We start from the raw sequence: 23,859 nt of genomic DNA, 5'->3' as shown, positions 1-23,859 counted from the left end.
TTCAAGGAAACATAGGTATGCTTTTACAAGGAAGTGACCCAAAGTGGTTTAGATACTATGTGTAGGTCAGTTTGATAAGAACAATTAACCAACAAATGGGCAGATAAGAGAAAGATGCATCCACTTTGATAAAGGATATATTTCAAGTGAAATACCCATTACTTGTTTTCACTTCCATCAGTTTTTATTGTCTCGCCTGCATAGCAGAGCGAGACTATAGGCGCCGCTTTTCCGACGGCGGCGGCGGCGTCAACATCAAATCTTAACCTAAGGTTAAGTTTTTGAAATGACATCATAACTTAGAAAGTGTATGGACCTAGTTCATGAAACTTATACATAAGGTTAATCAAGTATTACTGAACATCCTGCCTGAGTTTCAGGTCACATGACCAAGGTCAAAGGTCATTTAGGGTCAATGAACTTTGACCATGTTGGGAGAATTATTTTCAAAATCTTAACCGAAGGTTAAGTTTTTGAAATGACATCATAACTTAGAAAGTATATGGACCTAGTTCATGAAACTTGGGCATAAGGTTGATCAAGTATTAGTGAACATCCTGCTCGAGTTTCAGGTCACATGACCAAGGTCAAAGGTCATTTAGGGTCAATGAACTTTGGTCAAGTTGGGGGTATTTGTTGAATTACTATCATAACTTTGAAAATTTATGGATCTAGTTCATGAAACTTGGACATAAGGTTAATCAAGTACCACTGAATATCCTGTGCGAGTTTCATGTCACATGACCATGGTCAATGGTCATTTAAGGTCAATGAACTTTGGCCGTGTTGGGGGTATTTGTTAAATTACCATCCTAACTCTGAAAGTTTACGGATCTAGTTCATAAAACTTGGGATATAAGAGTAATCAAGTATCACTGAACATCCCCTGTGAGTTTCAGGTCACAAAACCAAGGTCAAAGGTCAGTTAAGGTCAATAAACTTAGGCCATGTTGGGGTAATTGTTGAATTGCCATCATAACTTTGAAAGTTTATAGAGTGAATGAAATGTGGACATGGGTGTAGTTGACAAGTGTTAAGTCACCGTTCAAATGTCATTTATGGTCAATGAACATGGTATTATGTCATTATATGAATGGTGTTTTTGTGAATGATTATTTTATAGTAGTTTTCAAAGTTAGCACTGCTGCTATATTAAATCGCGTAATGCAGGCGAGACTGCCAGAGGCGTTCCACTTGTTATATTAGAAGAGGTATAATTTTCATGACACATTTATGACATACCAGTATGAAAATATACTGTATCCTCCATAGTGGGTCGTGAGGTATTGATTTCAGATTGCATGCATGTAGAGAGCTAGGCCATCAAGTTGATTATCTTGTCAAGCAAAATTGATACCAAATGAGATTTTTAGAATGAGTTTTCTCATAAAATAACAGCTAGGTGATATGAAAAGAAAATCATGAAACAAGTAAAAAATGTATCATGACACATTAATTACATTACCAGTATGAAAAGATTAGGCCTAGAAAAGATACTTATCCTCCATAGTGGGTCATTGAGGTATTGTTTTCAGTTTGTTAAGAGGACATTTGACTGTCTTTTTTATAATCAAAGCTATCAATTTCACTAGTTGATATCAACATTTTTTTTGGTATTATTTACTCATAAAATAACAGGTAGTGCTGTGAAAAGAAAATCATGAAGATTATTTAGAACCTGCTCTCAGTCTGAGATATATACTTTTGAATGAATTTTATCTAAGCATATCAATTAACTGTGCAGAATCTGATTTGGAACGGTGGAGCTTTGATCCTATATCAAAGAAAATGCTAGAGAAAAGGCCCACAATCTATAAAATATGTATCAGGGTGCTACATAACTTCTTAGAAGCACCTGCCCAGTCAGGCAAGTAAATTTTTAAATAGTTGGAATATACTTGCCCAAAAATCTATTTCACTTGCCCAAAAAAATCCTTGAAAAAAAAAGTTTTACCTCTTCAAAAGAAAATTTTGCGGTTTTATAAACCATTGTTCTTTTCTCTCTTTTGACATGAACTGATCTACTTTGTTATTGCATTTCTTTTTCCAAGTGATTTTTATGATATATTGACCCTCATTTTGGTCATTCTACTGTGAGAATTTTGCTTGCCCAATTTGGGCAAGTAATTTTGGTCTTTACTTCAAAACACTTGCCCGACTCTAACTTTTACTTGCCCCGGGCAATCGGGCAAGTGCTTATGTAGTACCCTGTGTGTATTATTGATATTATGTGTGCCCAACAAGAACTCATTTTTATTCAATCTTTAAATATGCAAAGAGCAACCAGCACAATACTTTTTATTGGACTGGAACAAAGTCTGAAGTCATTTGAAAGATTGCATGCAATGTATTTGGTACATGAGGGTTTAGCCTACATTTATGAAGGTTTAGTGGTACTTTCTGTACCATCCACATAATGGAAGTTAAGTCCCGGGGGGGGGGGGGGGGCACTTACATCGACGAGTTGATACCATGCGTGACCAAAAAACGTAAAAAGGATGTCTTTTTCAAGATAGGGCACGTTACGTACGTAACGTGATTAGGGTGTCAAAAACACTAAAATAATGAAAAAGGTTATCTATTTTCGCTAGGAAAGCTACGTGTTTAGGGTCAAATTTGTGAGGGTGTAAAAAATTCAGACTAAAATGTTTTATAAAGGATGAACTTTTGCCCCAAGAGTCAACACTACATGTTTAGAGTACGATTTGCATGAGATGTGGGAGGTGGGGCTGCACCAAACCCAATGATGTAGGTGAAGGTACAACCGACGACCGATGTCCGCGTGACATAACAATAAAAATATTGCTGTACTTGTTTAGGGGTCAATTCAGGGAACTTGCTAAGAGTAATGTTTTGTTTCCAATACTTGTTAATGGTAGGGTTTCACACGCCAATACTTGTTAAGGGGTGCATTTTCAGAAAATGGAAAATGCGTGTTTAGGGTGCTTTTCGAGATCCCATGGTCGCGCATGGTATCCACTCGTCAATGGAAGTGCCCCCCCCCCCTCCCCCCGGAGTTAAGTCCATTTTCATCATCTAAAAGTTAGGAACCAGGCCAATAATACATTGACTTCAACGGGGCTAATTACGTATTCATGTCATATCTCAGGCTCCCATAGACCAATTCTCACCAAATTTTGGTAGTGGGTTTTTTACTATGCGCTACCAAAATATGATATGCTGAAATGCAAAAAAGTCATCACTTAGGTACTCTATTACAGATTTATATTAAGTGCTTTGAGATGCCTGATGGCGATTTCAAGAAGGAAAATGCAACTGCATGGGGGGGGGGAGTAATTTCACATGAACGTGATGCAAATTTTCTCACTGAGGGGTCAGAGTAATGTTTTACTTCTCGCAATATTTTGAATATAACATCACACCCAGGACAAAATTCCAATTGAAAACCATTGAACACTGTAAATTTTCAATTGGTTTCAATTTGGATTCAATTGGTATCAGGGGGTTTCAATGGGTCCAAATAAGATACCAGTTGAGGTCCTCTGTAGGGTCAATTGGTCTCAATTGGGCCAACTAGCCCCATTAGAATTCAATGGGACCAATTGAGGACCAATACCCATTGAATTTTCAATTGGTTTCAATTGGTTTCAATTTGGATTCAGTTAGTATCAATGGGTTTCAGTAGGTCCAATGGGTCCAAATTAGATACCAGTCGAGTCCCTATTGTAGGGTCAATTGGTCTCAATTGAGCAAACTGGCCCCATTAGAATTATGGGGACCAATTGAAGTTTAATGGGGCCAATTGGTCCCAATGTGTCTTCAATGGGACTTCAATCGGTACCCAATGGAATTATAATGGGACCCTGCAAATGCCCATTTGGTTTCTGACTCGTTTTGATTGGACCCACTTAGCCACTTGGTCCCCGAATTGGATTTAGTTGGGTACAATAGCCAATTTGGTTGGGACAACTAACCAATTGGTTTCAATTGGTATTCAATTGGGATCATGTGATTAGCTTATTTGTATAATATTTGCATAAATACAATTTTATTGTTTTTGCAATGTACTTTTTTAATCATTTTCCAGTGATACATTAGTTTAAGAAACAAGTAAAGAATGAGTAACAAGCAATGAAATACCCATAAATGATAAACAGCTCAATTGCAATAGATTAAAAGTTTACTAGTAGAACACTAACCATAACCAAACCATACCAAATAAGATACATGTACATGCTTTAAGCAACTGCTCTTCTATAGATGGAATAAAAGTTTACACAATACTTCTGCCCTTTACACTGATATAAATGCAGACAGACAGTATGCTTCTGCAGTAGCATGAGCAGATATTGGTGGAATTTCCTCATTTCCTGAGATAATATTGTTCTACTAAGTTTACTTGTGTGTAAAGTTCCATTTACTTCCAATTTAAACCAATTTACTGCAATTGGTTTCAATTGGTGTCCAACCAATTGGGCCAGACCAATTGAGAACAATTAGCTTTATTTCCAGTCGAAACCAATTGGTTCCAATTGGGACCAATAGTCGATTGGTTTCAATGTTTATTCATTGTTTCACTTTCCATGTACTCCAAATTTAAACCAATTGCCAATTGGTATTTAATTGGTATTAAATTAGAATATTCAATGGGTATTCAATTGGAAATTTGCATTACCCCCAAAATGATCTTAAATTTAATTTAATTTGATTGTAGTTTATAGTGGAACCTCTGTCCATTGACTATGTGAGAAGAGACTATCCTCTGAGACCTTATAAGGATATTGCACTGGATACAGAAGGACCTGTTCTGCATGATATGATTCTGGATTCAAACCAGGATCATATTTTTGTTATGACTCCATACAAAGTAAGTGAAGATGCTTCAAATCTCATATATGTACAATAAAAAAGCACTCAATTGTTTTCTCTGTAACAAACAGATTTGTATGAAGTTGTAACAAAAATACAGTGCTGTTTTTTTTTTTGGGGGGGGGGCTTAATTTTCTATGTAATCTATTATTATCAGTACAATCAATTTGTTTGTCGCATGCTTGGAGATTTGATGTAATATAAACATGAAAAACTAAGGCCTTTTTGAAACATAGATTACATGATTGCTTGGTTAACATGTATACATGTCAGCATTCAATTGAATGGAAATAAATGTTGTTAAAACAAACAAAAAAGATGCTCTTTGTATTCCTAATTAGGTTTACAAGATAGCTATGAAGACATGTGAGCACTACATCCACTGTTCAACCTGTGTGACCTCTCGTGACCCTAATGGATGTGGATGGTGTGGTGGAGTGTGTACCACGGAGGATGAATGCGATGGTGCTGATGGTCCATCTGGTGAATTACCAGATACTGAAGTTGATTCTGAGGATGGTCCTGACTGGGTGACAGATGCTTGTGCCCCGGCTATTTTTGAGGTAGGCACTAATGTCGAACAAGAAAAAAAATTGTAGCTAGTGTTTGCTTGATGATTCTAACCTGAATTTGGAAAAGCTAATTAATGGATAAAGCGCATTCACTGTAAAATAGTTTGAATTGAATGATAAAATTAATTTAAATTACTATTTTCAAAAGGATTCTGATGTGGTTTTAGATATAACCATACCAAGCATTTAGTATCTTCTCCATTATCATTTATGAATTATATCACATTGTTAAAAGGAAAATCAAACTACACAATTTAACAACCAGTATAGATGCGATAAAGAAAATAAAGGAATATACAGAATAATCATTGTTTAAGGATTTTTTTTGGAGTTGATCTGTATAATTTACTGCTTCAATGAAAGGGGATATTATCCCATTTTTTGTTGTTTTTAGATGTGCTTTACAGATCACCAGTATTTCATGTATCTTTGGTATGAATGACTTTTCTTTATTGGTCAGTTAGTATGGCTTGCCTATTTATTTGCCCTACTTTGAAGATTTCTCCAGTGTTTGGTCCTCTCCAAGGGAACACATCTGTAAATATCATTGGTGATAGTCTTGTGGCTGATGCTGCAGTGAGTGCTAACTCAACCCTGGAAGTGATTGTAGCAGGACAACCATGTCATGTGGATATGAATTCAAGCAATATTTCGCAGTGAGTTCTTGATATTTTGTGACAGTAAAGATCATTGTCTAAAAGTAGTTGCAGCACAACTCCCTTGGTTAAGATTAATTCTCCTGTGAAGATTTTCATAGAGCACATCACTCATGGAGGAGATAGACTTCACGAGAGATCACCTGACCCTTAAAAATTACAAACTTACTGGGGTTCTCTTTAAACAAACAAAAAAGGAAACAGACTTTGTTTTGTGTTTCAAGGACCTTGATTGTGGTAATTTCTGGTCTCATTTTATTGTACACCTTATTTTCCAATGCTATACCTCTCCTTCCCCTACTTCTTCTCCTCCTCCTCCTCATTCCCATCCTCCTTCTCCTCCTCCTCTTCCTCCTCTAGTTCCTTTTCCCCTAAGCTTCTACCCCTCCTCCTTCCCCAGCCCTCCTCCCCATTCTACCCCCTTCCCCTCCTCCACCCCATTTCCCACCTCGTCTCCACACCCCCTCCACCCCATTTCCCACCTCGTCTCCACACCCCCCCCCCCCCTCTCTCGTCCTCATTTCAGTTTACCTTTTCTACATCTTCCTCTTCATCCTATTCCCTTCCCTTATTGGGGCCTTCTGAATTTGTTTTCATCATTTTCCCAAAGAGCATTGTATATATACTGTGCTTCCTGAATATTGTTTAATGCAAAACTTCAATGGTTGAATAGAATGATAATTACATAGCCCTTATTTTCTATATTACATTGCTGAGTTATCTATTAAATTTTGAATAGTGATTGAGTTTCAAAGTCATATCTTGATGAAGTTTATACAGTTCAAGCTGTTGTTGCACAATTTTTTACCCTTCAGTCTAGTTCACAACAAATTGTTAAATATATTGTTTAATTTAACTGTACATGTAACTTTATTTCAAAGAAAAAATCATTCCCTTTTGATGATCGATTTCATGCTAATATATGACAGATATAATTGAGAGCATGATTGGATCGATGGTTTGTGTGTTGTCATTTTTCTCTCATAGCATTATTTGTGTAACTCCCTCTGTTGAAAAGCCAGTATCAGGCCCAGTGACTGTTGAAGTAGAAGTTGATGATCCGAGCCTCACATTTGCTATTGGAGGATTTGTATCATCTGAACCTCAATACATCTTCTCATATGTGGTAGGTACTATCACTATTTACTTTCAAAGGTGATAGAGATTGTGATCATGAGTATGATGATGGTTGTGGTTATTATGTTGTGGTGGTGATGTTGATTATAGTGATGGTAGCGGGGATGGTAGTTGGGGGGGGGGTGATGGTGGTGGTAATGATCAGTGATTGTAGTTAGTGATGACGGTGCTGATTGGCTATGATGATGATGATGAATGATGATGATCATCATCATCATTTCATTTATTCAATACTGTCATTAAAATCATATAACAATATAGATATTACACACATATAAAGGAGTTTAAACATAGGGATAAAGAAAACATACAAAACAACTAAAACAAATGTAGAAGTTAAAGTATTGGGAGAGGCAGAAAGGCAGAGCCTTGTGTTAAAAGCCAATCTCAATAAAGTTCAGTAAATTAAAAAAAAATAATTGTTGATTAAAAGTAGCAAAGTAAAATTAATTTTTAAAAATAGTACATTTAAAGCATACACACACATACATTTTTATTTAAAATTTCAAACTGTTACATTAAGAGGTACTTTTGTAATAGATAAGATTTCATTTTTCTTTCAAAACTATTAAGCATGGACTCTGTCTTATTGTAATTGGTAATCCATTCCAAATTAAAGGACCTTTAAGACCTTTATTTAAAAAAATGTATTTTGGTAGGTTGAAGTTTTTGCTAAAGGAAAGTGAAAATTGTGGCAATGCATATCATGAATATTTCTGTTCAGTAGGAATTATGAAGCAATAGAAGTTGGTTATTATTTATGGATACATAAATTCATAAATATTGCACATTGGTATACATTTACCAGTATATCAGGCATTTTCAGAGTCTTTAGATTAAAGAATTTAGGGTTGGTATGGGCAAGGTTTTGGCTATGGTAAACAAGTCTCATGATGGTGGTGGGGGATGTTTGTATTGATTTTGATAAGTATGCTGAAAGTAGTTGTGGTAGTGATGATTATGATCATGATATTTGTTTATGGTGCTTGACAGCGATGATCAAGATGACTTTCATGTGAATTGATATTATCTTTCCAGGAGCCAGTTTTCAGCCACTTCAGCCCTCTGATTGGACCGATGTTTGGAAAGACTACAATAACTCTATTTGGTCAGGGCCTTCATGCTGGTAACACACCTGAAGTAACCGTTGCTGGTGTGCCCTGTCATATACATAGGTATACTACGGCTTTATAATTTCCAAGATGATTTTTCACAACCCTGTGACATAGTAATTGAAGTCCTTTTTGGAACATTTTTGTCTCGCCTGCATAGCTGAGTGAGACTATTAGTCCGGGGGCTGGGAGAGTTTATTCAGCTGATCGGGTACAAAAGGTTTGATGGTCCCATCATGTTGGCATGAAGGCAGTGATCAAGGAAAAGTGTTGCTGCCGGGCCATATCCTGTACAGAAGACCCTGATGGCCCCAAATAGGGGCCCCAAAAATGAGTTTATTCAGCTGAAAAGGTACATGGCTAATTCTTTTTGCAATGGACCGAGTATACATTGAGATTTTCAAAAATACCCATGCCAGCAACTTTATCCTGTACGGGGGCCCAGACAGTAGGCCCAAAGGGCCCCCGAAAATGGGTTTATTCAGCTGAAAAGGTACATGGCTAATTATTTTTGCAATGGACCGAGTATACATCGGGATTTCCCAAAATACCCATGCCAGCAACTTTATCCTGTACGGGGGCCCAGACAGTAACCCCAAAGTGCCCATATATCCTGTATATGTCCCACAACTAATTTATTAAGCTATAAATGTACATGGATAATTCCTTTTGCAATGGAGGCAGTATACATTGGGATTTTCAAAAATACCCATGCCAGCAATTTTATCCTGTACAGGGGCCCAGACAGTAGGCCCGAAGGGCCCCCCGAAAATGGGTTTATTCAGCTGAAAAGGTACATGGCTAATTTTTTTTTCAATGGACCGAGTATATATTGGGATTTCCCAAAATTCCCATGCCAGCAACTTTATTCTGTACAGGGGCCCAGACAGTAGCCCCAAAGGGCCCATATATGTCCCACAACTAATTTATTAAGCTATAAATGTACATGGATAATTCCTTTTGCAATGGAGGCAGTATACATTGGGATTTTCAAAAATACCCATGCCAGCAATTTTATCCTGTACAGGGGCCCAGACAGTAGGCCCAAAGGGCCCCCGAAAATGGGTTTATTCAGCTGAAAAGGTACATGGCTAATTATTTTTGCAATGGACCGAGTATACATCGGGATTTCCCAAAATACCCATGCCAGCAACTTTATCCTGTACGGGGGCCCAGACAGTAACCCCAAAGTGCCCATATATCCTGTATATGTCCCACAACTAATTTATTAAGCTATAAATGTACATGGATAATTCCTTTTGCAATGGAGGCAGTATACATTGGGATTTTCAAAAATACCCATGCCAGCAATTTTATCCTGTACAGGGGCCCAGACAGTAGGCCCGAAGGGCCCCCCGAAAATGGGTTTATTCAGCTGAAAAGGTACATGGCTAATTTTTTTTTCAATGGACCGAGTATATATTGGGATTTCCCAAAATTCCCATGCCAGCAACTTTATCCTGTACAGGGGCCCAGACAGTAGCCCCAAAGGGCCCATATATGTCCCACAACTAATGTATTCAGCTGAAAATGTACGTGGATGATTCCTTTTGCAATGGAGGCAGTATACAATGCGATTTAAAAAGAAAACTCTTGCCAGCAACTTTATCCTGTATAGGGGCCCAGACAGAAGGCCCGAAGGGCCCCCGAAAATGGGGTTATTTAGCTGAAAAGGTACATGGCTAATTCTGTTTAAAATTGAATCTGCATACTTTAAGGCTCACAAAACTACCCATGCCAGCAAATTTACCTTGTATGGGGGCCCAGACAGTAGCCCCAAAGTGCCCATATGCCCCACAACTAATTTATTCAGCTAAAAATGTACACGGATAATTCCTTTTGAAATGGAGGCAGCATACAATGGGATTTTCAAAAATACCCATGCCAGCAACTTCATTCTGCACGGGGGCCCAGACAGTAGCCCAATTGTGCCCCTCCCCAAAAAGTGTATTTTAGGCTGAAGACAGACATGGGTGATTGTTTTTGCAATGGAACTTGCATATACTTTGGGGTTATATAAATGTCAATTCCAGCTGATTTACCATGTATGGGGGCCCAGATAGCAGCCAAAAAGGGAACAGATGTCTAACAACTAATTTGTTTGGCAGAAGTGATGCATGGATATAATTTTTTTGGATGGAATTTGTATGCACTTAGCTAAGGTTTCTAAAAATACCAATGCCATCAAGTTTATTATGTATGAGGACCAGACATGCAGTCGACCCCAAAAGCCCCAAGGATAATAAGTATACATGGATAATTAATTTTGTAATGTAATCAGTATACCTTGGTCTTCATTTCCAGTAATATATGCCTAAAAGGGGCCCAGTGTGCAATATATAGGCCTATAGTTTCAATTTGGGATAACGAATATATGCTTGGAACTGGCGGAAATGCCTACACTTGATTTACTGGGCTGAAGACATAGAGGGGTAGTTAGGCCTATTTACATAATTACATTATAAGTGAGGGCTTACAAAATAGATTGAAACATGCATAATCTTTCTTGAACTGATATAATGACAGTAGCATCAGCGAGCGCGCAGAATGGCGTGTCCCCAAAAACCTCTGTCAAGTGGTTTGTAATTATCACAAGGGCTATGGATATGGGAGTATATTGCCGTGTGCCTAATGCTAACATCTATCCCTTTTGGTGATTACAGTTAAAGGCCCGAATATAGTAGAATTGTATTTTGATTTATTAACCTGAAAGGTGTGATATTTGCCAAGGAAGAGAGGACCTCTCTTCCTCTCATTTTGGTTATTTTTCTTTCCATTTCCACTTCTATGCATTTCTTCTTCCTCCTTTCTTGTTATTTTCCTATTTTATCCCTCATAATCTTTTATGTCGCCATCAAAGGTACGAGGCTTCCTCAGCTTCCAAAATCCAACTACATCTTCCCATATATTTCCCTTTTCATTTTTTTTTATTTTGTACGAGACGGCAAGGGCTTTTGTTTAAAAAATTCATTTCTTCCATTTAATATTATTCCTTTCTCTTTTCCCTATTATTATTATCGTCTCTGTATCCTTCTGTTTCCTCAATCACTTTCCTTAATCCAGATATCCTTTTTCTCATTAATCTTTTATGCTGTCCTTCCTCTATCTCTCTTAGTTTTTATATTTCCTCTCACACTTCCCTCCCCTTTCCTTATCTCCTCTATTTTGTTCACTCTCCCTTTTCTTTAGTCTCAGCTTCCTTCCTTTTCTCTCCGGATCTCTCTCTCATTTCTCGTTTTTCTCTTCCCCATTCCTTTTCTCTCCCCTCTTCGTTCTTTCTTTCTCATTCTTTCTCTTTGTCCCCTTCACTCTCTCTACCATCTATATTCCCCTCCTCATTTTCTCTCTTTTTTCCCCCTTCCTTTTCTCTCCCCTCCTCTAATCTCTTTTCGTTTTCTATTTCCTCCATTTCTTCCTCCTTTACTTTTTTCTTTCGTTTCCACTTCCTGTCCTTTCCGCTCTCTTTCTCTTCTCCCTCAGTCCCATTCCCTTCCCCCTTATGTCCCTTCTCCCTTTCTCTTTTCCCCCCTCTTTTCCCTTCACTTCTTTCCTCTCCGGCTCCCTTTTCCCATAGCCCCTCACCTTTTCCCTTTTTTCCCTCCCTCTTCCCCTCTCTTCTTTTCCTTCTTATTTCCTCTCATATACCACAGTGACGTAGATCCGGCCTAGCAGTGGGTGATCATAGAAATATTGAGATGAAAATTCAAACTTTGGGGGACACCAAAAATAGGGATATTATAAGCGTGTACCTAGCTAATATTACCATCTTTCTCTTGAAGCCTATGACGATTTTTAAATACCTATATTATAACAGTTTTCTTAGTAACTGAAGTCGGTATAATATTAGTATGTGGGCGAGCCAAGCAAGGTGGTTTGTAATTATCTGTCAAGTGGTTTGTAATTATCACAACAAGGGCTATGGATACGGGAGTATATTGCCGTGTGCCTAATACTAACATTTATTACTTTGGGTGATAATATATAGTTAAAGGCCGAAATAAAATATTATTTTGAATTATTAACCTGAAAGGTGTGGTATTTGCCAATTCTCCCCTTTCTCTCATTTTGTTACTTTTCTTTCTATTTCCAAGTTTATGTATTTTTAAAACTTCTAAAATTTATAATCCTGTGCGTCGCCATTTAAGCGACGAGGCTGCTTCAGCCTCCAAGACCCAACTATATTTTCCAATTCCCTTTTATTCTTTTTTTTTATTTTATATGAGACGGCAAGGGCTTTTGTCAAACAAAAATATATTTCTTCTCTTTATTATCCTTTCCTTTTCCCCTTTTATATGATCGCCTCTATATCAGTTTGTTTCCTCAATTACTTTCCTTTATCCAGTTATCATTTTTCTCCCCTTCTCTATCTTCTATTCTGTTATTTCTCAATCTATATTAGTTTTTATATTTCCTCTTTCTCTTCCCTTCCCCTTCCCTCTCTCACCCTATCCTCCATTTGTGTTCACCCTCCCCTTGCTTTTCTCTCCCTGCTTCCTTTTCTCTTTTCCCCTTACCTTTCCCTCCCTATCTCTCTCCCCTTCTCATTTTTCTATCTTACCTCCCCTTCTTTTTCTCTCCCCTCCCCTGTTCCCTTCATTTTTTTCTATTTCCTCCCTTTCTTTCCCAACCCTTCACCATTTTCTCTCCTTTCCACCTCCTATCCTTTCCGCTCTCTCTTTCTCTTCTCCCTCAGTCCCATTCCCATTTCCCTATTCTCCTTTTTATCCCCCTCTTTTGAGGGGAGGAGGGGGGGCATTTAAGGCCCACTGGATCCACGCATGGCGGGACATTGTATCTGGCAAGTGAGGGCAGTTGTGATCATAAAATTTGCATGCATGTTGACTATTATACCACAATTAATGCAATAAATGTTTGGAGAAAATTGGAATAAAAAACATTTCATTTTTTTGCATTCGGCCCTGCTGCCACCTTCAAGGTCATCCCTAAGTGCTACTCTCCGTTTGCTGTAATCTTTTTATTACATCAACTGGTATCATCTACTGTATCATTTAATTGGTCGTTTTGAGCAACAAGTAATGATTGATTAATTATGAAGTATATAGACATTAATGAAATATGCACAAACTTTTATTGTTGATAACTAATGGATGATGCTTGATCATTATTATGTTCAACAGATAGTTTAATCAGTCATATCGGTTTGACTAAAATTATGAGTACAATTAACATTTCTCACCTGAGTTGTGGAAGCCACGATGTACAGTATTCTGGAAGCACTGACAAGTAGTTGAAGGCAAATCAGAATAGGCGGCTGTTGCCATTATGTAATGTCAGACAATCCCAATAAAAAGAAGCTCAGGGCGTGGAGCTAGATTAGCCACAATATCATTTCAGGGGCCATATTGTTTTTGCACAGTAGTCGGCCCCTCAAACTATTTTGTTTAATCCGCGTGGATATTCCTGAACACTCCCATCCCTTAAATTGTTATCAGTGGAGGCCTTCATGATCTTTTGTATCCCCCCCCCAAAAAAAAATATATATATATATATATAGATAATTCTAATGGGCCCTGCATGAATTCTGTCTTGGACCCCACACAGGTAAAATGCTGCCCATGGCAGGGTAAAGTTGCTGGCATGGGTAGTTTTGTGATCCTTAAAGTATGCAGATTCTATTTTAAAAAGAATTAGTCATGTACCTCATTCAGTTGAATATCCCCATTTTCGGGGGCCCTTGGGGCCTACTGTCTGGGCCCCTATACAGGATAAAGTTGCTAGCATGGGTTTTTCTTTTTAAATCGCATTGTATACTGCCTCCATTTCAAAAGGAATCATCCACGTATATTTTCAGCTGAATAAATTAGCTGTGGGACATATATGGGCCCTTTGGGGCTACTGTCTGGGCCCCCGTACAGGATAAAGTTACTGGCATGGGTATTTTGGGAAATCCCAATATATACTCGGTCCATTGAAAAAAAAAATAGCCATGTACCTTTTCAGCTGAATAAACCCATTTTCGGGGGCCCTTCGGGCCTACTGTCTGGGCCCCTGTACAGGATAAAATTGCTGGCATGGGTATTTTTGAAAATCCCAATGTATACTGCCTCCATTGCAAAAGGAATTATCCATGTACATTTTTAACTTAATAAATTAGTTGTGGGACATATACAGGGCACTTTGGGGCTACTGTCTGGGCCCCCGTACAGAATGAAGTTGCTGGCATGGGTATTTTGGGAAATCCCGATGTATACTCGGTCCATTGCAAAAATAATTAGCCATGTACCTTTTCAGCTAAATAAACCCATTTTTGGGGGCCCTTTTGGCCTACTGTCTGGGCCCCCATACAGGATAAAGTTGCTGGCATTGGTATTTTTGAAAATCTCAATGTATACCGGTCCATTGCAAAAAGAATTAGCCATGTACCTTTTCAGCTGAATAAACTCATTTTTGGGGCCCCTATTTGGGGCCATCAGGGTCTTCCGTACAGGATATGGCCCGGCAGCAACACTTTTCCTTGATCACTGCCTTCATGCCAACATGATGGGACCATCAAACCTTTTGTACCCGATCAGCTGAATAAACTCTCCCAGCCCCCGGACTATATAGGTTTGCTTTTCCGACAGCGGCGTCAACATCAAATCTTAACCTAAGGTTAAGTTTTTGAAATGACATCACAACTTAGAAAGTATATGGACCTAGTTCATGAAACTTGGGCATAAGGTTAATCAAGTATTAGTGAACATCCTGCTTGAGTTTCAGGTCACATGACCAAGGTCAAAGGTCATTTAGGGTCAATGAACTTTGGCCAAGTTGGGGGTAATTGTTGAATTACCATCCTAACTCTGAATGTTTATGGATCTAGTTCATAAAACTTGGACATAAGAGTAATCAAGTATCACTGAACATCCTGTACGAGTTTCAGGTCACATGACCATGGTCAAAGGTCATTAAAGGTCAATGAACTTTGACCGTGTTGGGGGGTATTTGTTGAATTACCATCCTAACTCTGAAAGTTTATGGATCTAGTTCATAAAACTTGGGATATAAGAGTAATCAAGTATCACTGAACATCCCCTGTGAGTTTCAGGTCACAAAACCAAGGTCAAAGGTCAGTTAAGGTCAATAAACTTAGGCCATGTTGGGGTAATTGTTGAATTGCCATCATAACTTTGAAAGTTTATGGATAGAGTGAATGAAATGTGGACATGGGTGTAGTTGACGAGTCTTAAGTCACCGTTCAAATGTCATTTATGGTCAATGAATGTGGTATTATGTCATTTTATCTTATTTGTTTGAACTCCATGAAGCTTGTACATAAATATTAATTTCAGCCATGAATTTTAATATTGAAATGGTGAATAAACAGAGAAAATGTTTGATAATTCATTTTGCAAAAGCAAATTTTCATCTTGATTACTGTCAAATCAAATTTTTTCTTGGTTTTTATTTCTTGCCAAATTCAGCGTGACGTCTACGAAGATTCATTGCATAACAAGAAATTCCAGTATGCTGACATCAGGTCCTGTTGTTCTCAAACTAGACAGACTTCAACTCAACAGCACATTAGATTTTATTTACACAGAGAACCCATACATCACACATTTCTCTCCTTCAAAGAGCTACCTAAGGTAAGATGATATTCATATTTTATGATTTTGAATATATAATCTGTTGCATCATGCTATACGTTTTAGGGTCAATGTAACGCCTTTTCATTTTGTCATGTGTCTTTTTTGTGGTAGTCATGGTAAGATGCTAAAAGTGTTCCATCTTTGAAATGAGTGAATAGTATGCTAATTGTCATGATAAGACAAGCTTTGCTGAATAGATTTTATCATGCATTTTTGTGGTTGCTTATATCTTGTTGAAGCAGTTGTTCACTTTCCTTATTTCTGAAAAGAACCAAATATTTAATATCCACACTATAATAGACCTACCATAAACTCTTATTTAATCATAATGAATAAGTCTGTAACGTTTTCATAAACCTGACTTTGTTATTTTGCACTCTGTGAAATAGGTTTCTACCTGTTTCACCTGATTGTCATAAAAGGGTTATTGGTCAACCATGAATATAAACTGATCCTTTTGTTATGAATGGACTAGACAGGATGTATACTAGTTGACTGTTATAAAGGAAGAAGAATTTTGTCCATGGCAAGGACACAGTGACCAAATATTTTAGTCAGGCAGATTGATTTAGAGATTGAGAGGGCCAGAATATTTTAAAATTTCATTCTTTAACATTGTTTTTGTTGTAATCTTTGCTCCATGTCCATATGTAATTACACAAAATGTGCAAGCCAGTATCTCAATATGGCCATCCATCCATGAATGAATCATTATCTAAACCATCCAGTTTTTGTAAAAATCCTGAAAAATTGCTGTTAAATTAAAATGTCTAACATCGGATATACAGTTCAATTTCAATTTCATTTCAAACCTATGGCACAGATGGATAAGTTAAGAATTTTCAAGGTTTTTTTTTAATTACTTCTCTTTTTTTCATGAGTGTCTTTATGTTATCCCATATATTCTTAAGTGTAACTTAAGTTTGCGAATATTGGTGTGTTCATCATGAACTATTTAAAGGACAAGTCCACCCCAACAAAAAGTTGATTTGAATAAAAAGAGAAAAACGAAAGAAGCAAACCACTGAAAATTTCATCAAAATCGGGTGTAAAATAAGAAAGTTATGACATTTTTAAGTTTCGTTTAATTTTACAAAACAGTTATATGCACATCCAGGTCGGTATGCAAATGAAAATTTGAAATTTTGTATAATCAAAACAATAAAAACAAAAGAAATAGTGAGTGATGGACATCAGTGACTCTCATTTGCATGTCAGTTGTGCATCAAAACTGTTTTGTGAAAAATAAGCAAAACTTCAAAAATGCCATAGCTTTCTTATTTTACATCCAATTTCAATGAAATTTTAAGCGTTATCTTGTTAGATATTTCTCTATTGATTCAAATCAACAGTTTCCTGGGGTGGACTTGACATTTGATATATAAATGTACATGTATTCCTCTGCTTCTCTTGTGAACTTTGCACATCACATGTGTGTATATGTCTACGCTTGCTTATAATATTTGAAATAGTGTTTAAAGTCCAGCAGTGGTATTGTGTCTGTGTACATCCTGTATCTGTTGATGTCATGTGTTTATACTTTCCTTCCTTTCCTGTATGCTTGTGGATATATACTTGGACTTATTCTGCTTGCACCTTCTACCAAATGTGTGACCTTTGGCCTTCCTCTCCTGCACCTGACCTCTGTCATATATATATGTTCTGATGAGTAGTGGAGGCAACAATCTCCAGATCTGGGGTTTTAATCTACATCTTGGTCAGCATGTTCAGTTAGAGGTTTCTGCCTTAACTGACTCTGGCCATCGGGTGGTCAAATCACAGGTTGGTCAAATATAGACATTCCTTATTATTTCTCTTTAGACAGCATGCCACAAAGATACAAAGCTCTTTGAGTAACATTTTGTTTGCAAAGGTGATGAGATAGGATACCTGTATAATATAAAAAAAAACAAGGGAGATTTTTCGTAATGAAATAATTCTGATTTTATGAGTATGTATTCACAACTTTGGACAGTGTTGTTTGGGAGGGGCTTTTATTGCATGTGCATTAAAATGGGACAATTTGTCTACACCTGCAAGATATACTAAAGAATATGTTGCAGACCTCTTATCTGAGCAAAGCTTTATTGTCTATTAATAACTCCTGAAGTGTCCTTTCAACATCAATGAATAACTGTACAATTCTGTAAGCTGTAATTTCAATTTCCAGAACTTAATACCATTTTATCAGAGAAGCATCTACTGCTATTGCACTAAGGAAACAGAATTTGAATAACTAACAGAATATTTGTCTTTATACTTTCTCCTCAAAATGATCTAATCTAAATAAAGTCCTAAACCATCATTTTGCTTTTATTTTGTACATTCTAGGGATGCACTGTGCCATGGCACCCATTTGACAATACCATACCAAGTGGTGTGACCGAGAACAGTCTTACCTGTACCACTCCAGACTTGAGTGATGCTGGGATAAACCCCACTCCAAGTCAGCCTTTCATTGCCAATGTCACCATCAAGTTCAACAAGATTGTCCTGGTGCCCATGTCCCAAGATGGTCAGATTGAACTGCCAATGTGGGAGATTCTCTACTATCCTGATCCTATTCTTGATAGATTTGATGAGCACGTGTACAAGTTGGAACCTGATTCCACTTCTGTTATCATTCATGTGAGTATTTTGAACTTGGCTCTTAGTCGCCCAGGTGTGAGATATTTTTGAGGTGCTTGCAGACTTTTCTAAAACATTTTTTCTAAGATTTGGTTCATGGTTGATAGTTCATCCATTAACTAACTTTTTTTAATTTGGCCCAATGCCATTGATATTCAGCTTCTCCTCTCCTTCAACTCAGTCATTATTAAATAATAAATATACCATTTATGTCATGTTGCATTCATTGTCTTTTATGCTTAACCTAAAATTGCATTACATGTAGCTTTTTTAATGTATAGCCTTTTGAATGCATTTTTCTACATTTTGTTACTACTTATATGAAATTTATTGTGCTAATACAAACTTGTAAACCTGAATTTTCCAGTTCCTGCTGTTTTTTCATGTGTGACAGTTACAAACATGTGTGATCATCAATAAAGACCATTTTTAATTGAATTGAATTTTTTAATAATCTTCGTCCATCTTGAATTGAGAGAGATCATATCTATACTCAAAGACTGATTATCATTGTTCTATTCATTAATGACTTTATACTTAAATGTATTTTTTTTCAATCTTTTTAAAGGGTGAATATTTAGACCTTGTTAGCCGAAAGGAAGATGTTTCAGTCATGATCGGCTCTTATCCTTGTGCTATTGAAGAGTTAGAATCCACTTACATAGCATGCCAGATTCCTTCCTCTCTTTATAAATCAGGCGATGGATCTGGTATATATGAAGTCAAGGTATGTTGATTGTTTATCTTTATTGGTGAAACCTTGACTATGTTGTGATATCATATGGCCCTGTTTCATGATTTCTTTTTAATTGATAACAAATCATATGATTCTTTTGTAAATTTGCTCCAGTCAAATAACTTAATTTCAGAAGTTTCCCCATTTTTTTGGTAGAAACTCTCCATCGATTCTAACTTTAATGACACAGCACGAGATATTAGGAGTGCTATATTATAAAAAAAAAACTAAATTGTTTTTTCATATTTGTGAATATGTAGGTTCAATTGCAGTGGCATAATGAATATATTAGTTTATTTCCTTGTGTAGCTGCTATCCTGACCTATTCAAGTCCTATCATCATTTGAGAGATAAATGTGTTCAATGATTAGATACGTTATGCTGCTTATTATTGAATCCTGGATCCATAATTGTTATAAACTGCATGTTTTAGAGAGTAACAAGTGATAGCATTTACAAGCATTTCTCATGTTCTTTGATGTGTAATGCCCTGAAGGTTACAGTGGGAAACAAAGAGGCATACAGCGTTGGCCTCCTTCAAGTGCCCCCTCCACAGGGTATAGGTAAGACTCCAGTAGCGATCATCATCATCAGCACCCTGATCCTGCTTGCTGTTATTATTCTCATCATTGTGATTGGCATCAGGAGGTACAAGAAATCCAAGAGAGGAGAGAGATTACCCATCGATGACGCACATGTGGCTTTCAATCAGATGTCAGGGACAGAGGAGGTCCGTTTGCAAGGTGGCCAGGGTTTGCATAGGAATAACAGTAAGTAGGACTAATTGGAATGATGACAGTGGCGGTGTTCCAATCTCTGTTCATGGTTTTCATATTTTAGATGTGTGCATGAAAATCACATGAGGGTGTGGGTTTGTTAGTCAATCTGTGTCAATTGTTAGAATTCTTTCTTTTAAAACAATGATCATATGCAGGTAGCATTGCTTTTAGGAATGAATTTGCATTCATGGATTTCTTATTACCAGTTTAATTGAGTGCCCTTATGGAATGCATATATGTGCCTGTTTGATACCACATTGCTGTATGTTCAAAGGCAATGGGGTTAGCTTGATGAAAGATTTCTATTGCAGATTGATAAATGTGATTAGTGTGGAGTGCACAATATTGTCTTGCAAAGATCAATAAAGTACACTCTTCTGTTGTAAGCTATGCTCTCACAACACTTTAAGAACCTGATACGTGATCTAATAAAGAAAATATGACATATCTGCTTCTCACAAAGGTACAATGAGATATTATTTGTTTGTATTTTTAAATCAGTTTGAACAAGTAGCTTAATATAAAGCAGTCTTGCCCCCAAACTACAAATCAGTATGGTATTGCATCTGGAAAAAAAAACAGGGGTGAATTTTCCGAGCATACTGTAGGTCAAAACACTTTTTCAGAAAATTCTGTGTAAATCACGAGTTGATCATCAGATAATTCTGTATTCATATCTTTATGTTAAAGGCAGATGATTTGAGCCTTTTAGATCAGTTTCCGATCAATGTCAGTCAAAGATGTAATCATCTTCTAAATTTTCCTTGCAGCATACTTGACTAACCCTGGTACCCCAGCTAATGGAGCAATGCCTCTCACCCATGCCCCTCTACTGGAGCAGATAAATAATGAGTTAGCTGCAGAGATTAGTCAAGTCTTGATACATGAAGAGAAGATTGCTCTGGGAAAGGTTTTGGGCCAAGGTATGGTGATTTGGTTATATCTCTTTCTCATAATTCCAGATAATTTTGCATCATCGTGATGGTCATATCATACATTTTGCCTTTTATAAAATGTTTTTGTTTCTCAGTGCCTACAAATTTCAATGAAAAAGAAGAAAGCTACAACGTTGTTCATTATTTTGATATGTGTGTATGCACAGCTATGACCCATTATTTGCTCACTAAAGAGTGTTTTTTAAGTATTCAATTTTGTATCAACTGGTATGTTATCTGCCATTTCTATTTTAATTGTCAGCATAGTCCATAGCTCCATTAACTTTGAAACCTTTTGCTTTTCTGTCCTTAATTTTTTTAAATGAAACTTGCTTTATGAATGGTTTTCTATCCAAGATTCTCATTGTTGATGTGTTTATCCCATAGGTCACTTTGGTTGTGTGTTTGCTGGTAAGCTTCATCAAGATGGTGAAGAGCAGCAGGTGGCTGTTAAGTCTCTTCACCAAGGTACTCTCAATGAGATCAGTAACTTCCTTCGTGAAGGGATCATGATGAAGGACTTCAAACATCGCAATGTGTTGGCTCTTATAGGGGTCTGTATCATCAGTGATACCAACATGCCTTATGTCATCCTCCCTTTCATGAAGAACGGTGACATCTTGACGTTTGTCCGGGATCCCTCTAATGTAAGTCATCATGATCTCCTCATAAGATAAAGCTCAGCAAATTTCTTTTTAAAAAGTGAACAGACAAAATGAGAAAAATCACATATGATAATATACAAGCTTCAATCGTGCCGACAAATTCATGACATCTCATAAGCCATGTTATACTACATCTTATTGAGTTTATTACGATGGAATGAGCCATGATTTTTGATGTCATGAGTTGATGTGCAGGCAGATTTTTTTTTATGCCTAATATCCTATTGACTGTGTACATCAAATGTTGCTGAGCTTTTTCGCACCAATTCTGAATGAGGCCTTATATACATGTATGCAAAAGTGATTGGGACTTTTTGTGTTTGTTTGTTTATCATATAAGTTTGTCTTGGTTTTTTAGGTCAAAGATTGATTTTTTGATCAGGTCAAGTGCTATTCAGCTCCAGCAAATTTGTCTTAGATTCTCCCATAAGAGGATAAAAAATGCTCTATGATAAAATAAAATAAAATGTAGATATTTCTTCCCCCAAGAGCATAACTACATATATACAGGTAGAAATCACCAGACAGGGGCGGTGCACAATAAAACTAATAATAAAGAAGAATAGACAGGAAGTATATGGAAAATAAGAAGAGGAGATTCCATGATACTTCCTTCAGCAACAATAGCTCCAGTAGAAAACCTGTATATCAAAGCCAAACCTAAACCTCATCCCAAATTTCACCACACCACACAATCGCCACACTTTCCTGAACCAAAACTATTTCATAACCCTAATCCTATGTATCTGAGGGGTTAAGACTTGTGAAACTGTTGCAGGAGCAAATGTCAGATACCGAAAGAGGAAAGAAATTAACAAGGACAAATTTTTACTCTTGACAGGAGTTGACAGCTAGACAGCTGCTTGAGTTCTGTCGTCAGATCGCAGAAGGGATGATGTACCTGTCTGGTCTCAAGTTCGTCCACCGTGATCTAGCTGCACGTAACTGTATGTTGGATGAAGACATGGTGGTCAAGGTAGCAGACTTTGGACTGTCCAGGGATATCTATGAGAGGGACTACTACAGTGCTAAGGACAGGACAGCTAAACTGCCTGTTAGATGGATGGCTATGGAGTGTTTGGAGAGAAACATCTATAACACCAGGACAGACGTGGTAAGTGAGCCTGTTGATTTAGGAATTACACATTTTCCTCATACTTAATAAACATATGTCCAAGTTACAGTAGACAGAGAACAAATACTTTTATGATTATTATTATAATTTTAGTTATATTTTTGAACAAGTAGAAGCCTGCAGGAAAAAAACATATTAATGATATTTATTTTATTCAAGGCAAGTTGCCCTGCATAGGTTTTTGTCACAATCCACTTTTTAATTTGCTAATGATGAAAATCCATATTTTATTGTTCAAAATAGACATGAAATGAAATACTCCAAAAATTTGCTTTGCCCAATTGATCGTGGGCCCGGCAGCCGCTGTGCAGCGCCAGATCAACGAGGCTCTATAGTTGAACGCCAAACAGGGTAGCAGCAACTCCCATCTTTAATAACGTCTTTGGTCTGACGCGGCCGGGGTTTGAACCCCCGACCTCCCAGTTGTGAGACAGATGCTCTACCAACTGAGCCAACACACCGGTTAATGTAAACTTTTCTTGATTTTGTATGCTAGCATTTTAAACTGTTATATTTCTTGGTTTGATCACCCTATTGTCATATTTACTTCTAACCTTTGTTTTATAGTGGTCCTTTGGTGTTGTAATGTGGGAGTTGTTAACCAGAGGAGTGGTGCCATACCCTGCCATTGACAATGTGGACATCTTAAAATACCTTCATGGTGGTCGACGGCTTTCTCAACCTGAGCATTGCCCGGACCATGTGTGAGTACAAGAACAACAAGTCTTTACATTCATTTGTAATTATAGAAATCATGGCAACAATCATTTTATATTCGATAGTTCATAATTGGGTGCCATTCTGAACACCAAAGACAATGTTGCATAAATCAGAGATGACTGCAATATTGGACCTAACAAGTTGAACATTTCTGTTATCCCATGAAGAAGAGCAATCCAGTGTAATTATCATTATTCAATTAAAAGCATAAGTACCCTCAAAGTTAAAAGTTTTGGGAAAAAAGAAGATAAAATAATTTCTTTAAGACTAGGGGTGGTATTTTGAAAACAGTTCATATCTATATCATGATCTCAAATTGGTATTTTAAAGACATTCTTATCCTTCTCCTATCATTTGTCTTT

General features: G+C 37.1%; 1 protein-coding gene across 5 annotated transcripts in view; it reads left to right on the top strand.

Annotated features, from left to right (window-relative positions):
• The window catches only part of LOC129257117 (hepatocyte growth factor receptor-like), a 51,106-nt gene that overhangs the window by 24,594 nt on the left and 2,653 nt on the right, over positions 1 to 23,859 (top strand). For all 5 annotated transcript variants that reach the window (XM_064097218.1, XM_064097219.1, XM_064097220.1 and 2 more), the window contains exons 5-18: positions 4,676 to 4,828; positions 5,172 to 5,393; positions 5,901 to 6,058; positions 7,046 to 7,184; positions 8,234 to 8,370; positions 15,732 to 15,896; positions 17,573 to 17,681; positions 18,231 to 18,527; positions 19,096 to 19,254; positions 19,760 to 20,033; positions 20,813 to 20,965; positions 21,365 to 21,624; positions 22,484 to 22,756; positions 23,345 to 23,481. In XM_064097218.1, the coding sequence (XP_063953288.1) occupies positions 4,676 to 4,828; positions 5,172 to 5,393; positions 5,901 to 6,058; positions 7,046 to 7,184; positions 8,234 to 8,370; positions 15,732 to 15,896; positions 17,573 to 17,681; positions 18,231 to 18,527; positions 19,096 to 19,254; positions 19,760 to 20,033; positions 20,813 to 20,965; positions 21,365 to 21,624; positions 22,484 to 22,756; positions 23,345 to 23,481 (2,636 nt within the window). The remainder of the gene's footprint in view (positions 1 to 4,675; positions 4,829 to 5,171; positions 5,394 to 5,900; positions 6,059 to 7,045; positions 7,185 to 8,233; positions 8,371 to 15,731; positions 15,897 to 17,572; positions 17,682 to 18,230; positions 18,528 to 19,095; positions 19,255 to 19,759; positions 20,034 to 20,812; positions 20,966 to 21,364; positions 21,625 to 22,483; positions 22,757 to 23,344; positions 23,482 to 23,859) is intronic.

The sequence above is a fragment of the Lytechinus pictus genome, chromosome 3, assembly GCF_037042905.1.
Source record: "Lytechinus pictus isolate F3 Inbred chromosome 3, Lp3.0, whole genome shotgun sequence".
In the NCBI taxonomy this organism is placed as follows: Eukaryota; Metazoa; Echinodermata; class Echinoidea; order Temnopleuroida; family Toxopneustidae; genus Lytechinus; species Lytechinus pictus.
Note: the sequence above shows the minus strand (reverse complement) of the source record. Positions and strands in the feature narration are given on the sequence as shown.